Here is an 8226-nt window from a genome sequence, read left to right on the forward strand (position 1 = left end):
CTAGCTTTACACAATGTCCCCAAAAATGTATTTTCTTTTATGAATTGGGGTGGCTAGTCATGCTTTATGTATCAGTACATTATATCTTAAAAATTTCTTGTTGCTATCATGGTTAGCTATAAGACCAATGTAAAAAATGTCCGCTAGCACTCAGCCGAATCCCATGGAGATACATGCACCATCATCAAACTGTGTTATCTACATAGAAATGAAGCTTCAAGCAAATTATAGAAAGACAGAAATTATAATTATAATTGACAAAGGGATTATTAATAGAAAAATATTTTTTTAACTTGTTTTAAAAGATAGCAAGATTAGATCCATGTAAGAATCATGTATTTTCCACTCTGGGATCGTCAGGAAACAGTGGTAACAGACTAATTGCACCGTACATGTTGCAGCCTGAATCTGTGTAAGGAGGTAGCAGATGGACTCCGTATATATTTTGATTTCACCCTGGGTTCCCTGCTCTTGTATCGCCAGGAAAAAGAGCAGTTTCGCCAGGCTGTCAGTCAGCCAGCATCCACATATTATCCGTAAGTGAGAGACATACATTTAACTGTAATTATTTTTATTTACTTATTGAATATATATAATAACTTAATATGTCATAAATACTTACATTCATTAACTTTTGGATTTTCATTAAAAGAATTGTTCTTAGTGAAAGTAAAATTGTAAACTCTTGTGTTATTTTTGAGGGAAAGAAACCCGTACTAAGATAATTACCACAATAGATTGTAAGCATAAAATAAAGCCAATGATCTCAAAATGCACAAAACTACAAAATATTTTTACTTTTTTTTTAAACCTGGTATAGCCATAGTGAGGATAAATCTGTAATAAAGGAGGATAAATAAACCTGTTGAGAGATCAGGTGGCCACTCGGTCTAAGGCATTAGACTTTGAGAAATAGTGTTGGTTCATATTGTGGTGTTGAATTTTTATCAGTACTGTCCACCTCATAATGTAGCAACTCTCCCCCCCCCCCCCCAAGGTGGTTGTTAAGTTTTGTAGTCTTTAAATAAGCAGAATAAATCTAAAGAGGGATCAGCCACACTGTCTGTCACAAAGCCCATGATATATTCTGATGTGCTCTCATTCTATCATTGGTCATAGCTTTTGAATGAGTCAAAATGTGAAACACAGTCATTTGGAAACTGTTTCAAAACAGATAGGATCGTGGTGGCTAAAACATGGAATGACTTGGCTGTAAATAATACAAAATTTTTCCGGAAAGCAATGTTGCTAACATTTACAAAGTGACTGCAAATAAATCACTTGAATTGGTCAAGGGAAAGATAAAGGGGGAAGTTAGGACAAAATTGACAGCATACAAATGCTGGGTCACTCAGTTTTCTCTTGTCAGCCGGATAGTTAGGATAGTTGTTTTCTTGGAAGCTTTGAAAGAAGATGCTCTGTCAGATCGGCAACTATTCAGGTGGCACAAGGACTTTTTGAAAGGCAGGGAAGAACAAATTCAGAGATCAACAAATTACATGCCAAAGTGTCATTGGCAAGCACCACAAATAACAACGTGATACTGCAAGTGAAAGAACTTATGAACACAACTGAAAGTTATTAGGCATTATGAACAGTTAAAACAGAATTTATCAAGTTTAGCCACACTGCTTTCCTTTTCACCAATATCATGGCAAAAGCAGGCTGCCAATTATTTATCAGACTCAGTATATTTCTGGTGTTGCTCCCCACAACGCCTTTTTGTTTTCATTCCTTAAAGAACCCATGAGAGAAAAAGCATTTAGCGAAAATTGAGGGGATTTAAGCAGTTTCAACTGTGAATTTTAAGAACAGCCCAAAAACAATTTCCATGCTGAAAAACTCACTGGAGCCGAGTTTATATTATACAATAAACATTATTTGTTTAGTTAATGTACAAACGTTTCATATTATCAATAAACTTGTGTGCTTTGTAATTGAGCGTGTAATTTTGTATAGGCTGATAAATTCATGAAAAAAATTGTTTACAATTCTTTATTTAATTTGAAACACATATTTCATTATTGTTGCCTTTAAACAATAAAGATTGATTGAAAAAATTTCTTAGCTCCACTTAAAAGACAGATGTAATAATGATGTTTTTGGCAGCAAAATTATTTAAATTCTTAACTATGTATTTTAAGTATCAACAAGTTGTGATTAAAACAAGTATTATAATATTTTATGTAATAATATCCCAATTGTTTTATTAAAAACAGTAAAATTTTTTGTTGAAAAAATTTTATAATTGTCCACATAATTTAGTTAGAATAAAAACTTATTCTCACAAATTTAAGTGTATAGTGTAGCTTATAGATTTCTTTTAATATACAATACATTTACATATTCCCTACTTGTTGCCAAGGTTAGGAGTTTCTGAGATAAATTTATTTTTACCTTCTAATTTGTACATGGTCAACCACTAATGAAGTATTATCAGCTGGTCTCTAAAAGTTATTGAAATACCTGTCTGCCTTTCCCCCGTATATAATTTATTGTATTATCTGTATTTTTCAGTGGTGGTTTACCAGGCAGTATAAAACAAGAAGTTACTGATAGTGATTGTGAAGATAAATTTAACCACGAAGGAGAAGGTATGGAACTCATTACAACGAATCGTTCTGTAATCACAAAAACATATTCTGTTTTCTAGTGTTGTAAAATAAATCTAAAATATTCAACAATTAACCCATTGCGTATCGTATTGTTTTGGCTTCTCGGGCACGAATTAATTTACGGTCAGCGGCCAAACGAACAGCAATGGTGTGCCACATTGTATCGCTCGCTATTGTATACTCACTTCATTTCTCTACGTTGAACTGGATTCTGGTTTATAAAAATATCTCCATCTATATTCTTAAAAACAAAATAATTAAATACAATATATTGTTTATGAACTATTGTAATATTTTCTAACAATAAAATAAAAACAATAATTAAGAATAGCGGCTCGGGCGAAGCGATTACAACATCCGGGCCATTGTCCAGACTAAACCCGCCAACATGTACGTCTGCGTCGTTTAAGTTCTATGTCACTAACTGCAAAGTCGCTTGCTTCATTCGCTCACCGGCGTGGACATAAGCGCACTATTCTCACTAACACTCTCTAATAAACATCCATTTTCGTTTTCCATTTCGATCAGCACATATTTTGACACGCAAATTATACCATAAAATGTGATACTAGTTACTATTATAATAACAGCTGAGGAAAACAACCAATCAGAAGCGCTAAAAAGCAGAGAGTAAACTCATATGAATGATTTTTCAACTTCGACAAACAACTGCGATCTGTAGGATATTTATAAAACTTTTGAAAACTCTGAACGTAGACCGTTGTTAAACGCTATTAGTTGACAAGTGAAATCGATCGCCCAATCTATCAAACATTAATAGAACTATGGAAACTTAAAAGCAGACCGCTTTTACGACCTGAGCTCGTAATCAGCTGAGCTGATGCTCAGGTTAGGCATCACCTGAGCTCGTTAGGCCCGGCAGCTTCATAACAAGCTCAGCTCGTCAGTGATCCGCAATGGGTTAAAGTATTTGTGTACAGGTTTTATTACAATTACGTACACTGATATTGTGATAAATTATTTTGTATCTATCTTCTTTTAAGAATTGAAATAAAACTGAGTATTCAAGCAGGTTCTGTTCATAAGAGATATGTCTAAAAATGTATAGTTTTATAACGAACAATAAGTATAACACTATTTTGTAATATATTGTTTATAAAATAAGTAAGAATATAAGAAATACATTAAGTACAAATGTTTAGGGTATTGAAATGCACCATAAACCTTTTAAGGAAGTGAATAAAGAAATTAAATCAATAAACTTAACACAATTTTGTATGACATGAACAGATGGCTTAAAATTGGACCTACAAATAAACAGCTGTTATAATCCTTTAACTCAGATGCAGATGGCCTGTAAGTGAAGTTCTGTTACTATTTGATGTACATACGTACAAACAGATGTTTGCAACGAATTGGATCATTTGTTTTAAGTAGGTCCATATATATGTAAATTATACCAAATCTAATGTTGCTGAAACTAGTTTCTAAAATATAATATTGTAGCAAATATTTTCATGTTTAATTATTTTAATCGACAGATTATCATAGATATTTAGACGCAGTTTTCAACAGTACAGTTGCATCTGTTTATGAACAATACTTCCTGAAACTTAGTGATCAAATGTTATTTTCGTGAAGTTGTGTAATTGCTGTCACGATTGCAGTTTCTTACAAAGTTTTATAAATATTTTTTATAGCCCATTTAAGACTACACAGTATAAAAACTATACTTAGCCGATGACAGGCAAATTGATATGCTTATGTATAGAGTTTTTATATAATTTTAATGCATTAAAATGCATTACCAAATAAAGTGACATTAGGTCGGAAATATCTGACCTTGCCCGTAGTGAAAGTTTAGTTTGGATATTTTCAACTCCTTGCCAATTTAGGAGGTTAAGTTGTTTACACAACGCATAATAGCTTATAGACCAGTGAACTTAAACTGAATTTTTTTGTCTTAATTTTAAGTGTCAATGTTGAGGTACCTTAAAAAAAGTCAGTTATCAGACTAGGAAATTATTAGCAATAAAAAGTAGTATATTAACTCCAACTCCATGCACTGTGCAATACCTGTGATTCAGTACCATTATTTCATTTACAGATATTGCTCGGAAGAAGAGTCTCAGGTCATCCCATAAAGTAGTAACTGGGCATGAGCACACAAATGGCAAACCTCATCCTGCTCATTTAACTTCACTGTCTACTTGTAGGTAAGCAATCACTTTCAGATATTGCATGGAAGAAGAGTCTCAGGTCATCCCATAAAGTAGTAACTGGGCATGAGCACACAAATGGCAAACCTCATCCTGCTCATTTAACTTCACTGTCTACTTGTAGGTAAGCAATCACTTTCAGGTATTGCATAGAAAAAGTGTTAGATTATCTCATAAAGCATACAAGCAAAAAGTGTGTAGTCGTGCTGTTATAGACTAGAAATATTTGAAACCTTTCAGAGTTCAAATACTATATTATAATATCTCTTTTTATGGATTTTTTCTGAAGTTTCTCACTTTTTTAATGAAAAGCAGGCAGCTATTTCCATCACCATCACATAAATTTGTCCATTCCTTTTTTAATTAACTACTCCACTCTCATGTGTTAACATCTCAAACATCCTTAAACAAATTTATCAGTGTCATTTAGCAACTTAAAAATTTATTTTTCCCTTAAAAACCTTATTACAGAATGACCTATACATAGAGTGTGTAACTTATCAGAGTCAGATAGGACATAATATATTTCTAAATGTCTGTGCCATAGGCTGAATATTGTAAATAGTTATTCTTAATGGAATATTTATGACAGTAAAATTATTTTTTTTTATGCTGAAAGGGAATGAATACATCCCACTAATTATATATTGTATCCGAACAAAATGGAATATAATATCTGAGTATTTTACATATTTTACTATTTAATATAACTCATCTTTCAATAGTTTGAAAATACTGGCCTAAAAGTTTACAAAAATGAAATAGTTTATTTCTAAAAGAGTGCCCATGCTGTTACAGTGGTGCCAGCACCAGCTCCATGCTGAGCGGGACCCAGTGTCCTCGTCTCTCAGCTCTAATTTCCCAGATTCAGGAGTGGAGGATCGTTCCCCCCAGCGCATACAGTATCCAGCCTGCCCCTCCATCTCTCATCTACGGTGCGATACACTTGGCCAGGCTCTTTGGTACGTTTACTTACGTGTTGTGCTCCTTATTACTACTGTTAAAGCTTTTCCAAGATCTCTTGTTTCAAAGCGAATTTTCCATGTTTCAGTAAAACTTCCAGAACTCCTACAAACTACAAACATGTCAGACGACAAACTTGAAATTGTCCTTGAACACTTCGGGTACTTTCTCAAGTAAGTCCAAATATACTCTCCTCCTCCTCCCTTGTTGGCAAAGGGTGGATTGTATGTATTGTGGCTTAACTGTCATGGGTGATAAATGGGAAAGTAATTTAAAAATTGTGAAAATATGAGAACACAAAATGTGATATTCAATAATTTGCAATACATTTGTTCATATCCGCGTTACTATCTTCAAAGTTTGTACCAAATACACATTTCACCTTTAATGGTTGTAATTAAAATAGAAGCTCTAGTGGTATGTTTGTGCCGTCTTGTAAATTGGTAACTCAAGGCTTTTTGATGACAATTGATCTACTTACAAAGCATTGTAGCAAAAAAGATTGTTTGAATGAAAAGAAGCCGAACTTCAACTTTGTACGTTCATAATTTAGAAACTTGTGGTCCGATTAACCAAATTTTTGTACACGATTGATACTGCAGTGACACTACGATTTAAACAACAAAACTAAATCATTTCACCATTTTATGTTCGAGGTATTTACCATTTATAGATACTCTGGGCAGTCTGGTGGTATGGGCGTTCAAATGAGCAAGTGCCAGACATGGTACCAAAACCAGTTCAGTTAAATCAGTGTTCAAAATTAAACATTATAAATAGTGGTTTACAATATTACACATCTAAGATAATGACATTATGAGCTTCATAACATTCCAATGGCAAATTCTTTGAACTGCCTAGTCAAGAATAAACAGGGTGGCCACTCAAAATCTCTTCTCAAATTCCCAGTTTTTCCCCGGTCGAAAATGTCCTAATTATCTAGTCCATTTTAAAATTTAAAATATACAACTGTACCACAGTATTCAATCTTAACACTGAGTGAAAAGGTGAAGGTTTATCGACACCAGCTGTATTTGCAAGAAATGCCACGAATCCGTGGTGGTCTAGAAACATTATACCACTAGCGATATGCGAGAAATCCGGTAACGATTCTCGCTACCACCAATTTTAAGCTTCTTATTTTTCATTTGTTTCTTTCAATGTATCAACGTAACATCATGTATACCTAATAACTTTCCTTTTTGTGATGTTTGAAAATAAAGAGAACAATTACCAACACAGTGCTTCCACGGGGCAGACTGCAGTCTAGTATTGCGGGTCAGAGATCTGTGGTGTACAAACTTTGTAACCTTTTGAGAAAAACAAGCATAAGAACACCAAGCTACTGCAAAAGAATTCGCAGAGATTCAGCGAAATGGATATACTTTAAAAACTATAAGTCATACCCTCTACCTTCTCCTTTTAAATAATAGAAATGGTAGCGTATAAAATGAGCTTCCAGAATATGTTCCATTTATGTAAAAATGTATAAATATCTATTTATAGAGAATAATTTGTTTATGTACAACTATACAAAGTTCAACATATAGATAAAATAAAAATTAGCGATTGTCTACAACAACTGCTTTTTAGTATTTTTAAAGTGTAGTTTTTCAAAATGCCACCACTTTGTTTCAACAATTGCTAGAGAGCTGAAATTGTCACAGAATATTTTAAAAACCTATTTAATGAATTATGTAGAGTTTGAAAATGTTTGGTGCATAAAGTAATGTAAAATCAAATGTTTGAAATTCTTCGTGGGACACCCAGGATATCTTGTAGTCTACCATGTGTCTTAAAATATCAAATTGGCCTCAAAGAAAACGGATATTGCGCACATCTAACACGTGTTTTTGTTGCAGGTATCTAGAAGATCACTCAGAATGGTTCGGAGTATCCCACTACAAGGAGAACCCTGACTCCTTGTCAGATGCTGACCATTGAAATGCTGTTTTATTGTGATTGTGTATTTTTGTGTGATGGCATTTACAACCATTAGTCTATAATTTATCTGTATGTAACTGTTTGTATTTTTTACTTTTTTGGTAATTCACACTTGGAAATAAACATCCGCATGAATATACATTGAATAAACTTTTTTATGAAAACTTAAATTCAAATTCAATAAAATTCTGTAGGTAAAATAAATGATTGGAGTTTTTCTTCCCAATAATTTCTTAGGATTTATTGTAATAGAATTAAAAATTATGCTAACCCTGCCATTTATAAATCTTAATTGACTGTGTAAAATGTAATGTTATTTTAATGACTTGCTTATTTCTGTAAATTAATCTTAATGTCATTACAGAAAAGTATGAGCCACAGGTCTATATACTGAGAATATTTTTGGTAATGTTGATTTTTTTCTGAATGCCATCTTAAACAAAATACTGACGCCTTGCCATACTTTTGATTTTTTTTAGCGTATATCACCAATGTTGGGTCAACAAGTATACATGAGATCAAAG

At 33.1% G+C, this 8226-nt stretch overlaps 1 protein-coding gene across 1 annotated transcript in view; it reads left to right on the forward strand.

The window, feature by feature from the left end:
• LOC124360222 (male-specific lethal 3 homolog) overlaps positions 1 to 7906 on the forward strand; it is a 29615-nt gene extending 21709 nt beyond the window's left edge. The window contains exons 6-11 of the mRNA XM_046813641.1: positions 402 to 536; positions 2518 to 2594; positions 4684 to 4792; positions 5594 to 5757; positions 5847 to 5931; positions 7621 to 7906. Coding sequence (XP_046669597.1) covers positions 402 to 536; positions 2518 to 2594; positions 4684 to 4792; positions 5594 to 5757; positions 5847 to 5931; positions 7621 to 7702 — 652 coding nt within the window. The 3' untranslated portion in view covers positions 7703 to 7906. The remainder of the gene's footprint in view (positions 1 to 401; positions 537 to 2517; positions 2595 to 4683; positions 4793 to 5593; positions 5758 to 5846; positions 5932 to 7620) is intronic.
• The last annotated feature ends 320 nt before the right edge of the window (positions 7907 to 8226 follow it).

This window comes from Homalodisca vitripennis, chromosome 4 (genome assembly GCF_021130785.1).
Source record: "Homalodisca vitripennis isolate AUS2020 chromosome 4, UT_GWSS_2.1, whole genome shotgun sequence".
NCBI classification, from domain to species: domain Eukaryota; kingdom Metazoa; phylum Arthropoda; class Insecta; order Hemiptera; family Cicadellidae; genus Homalodisca; species Homalodisca vitripennis.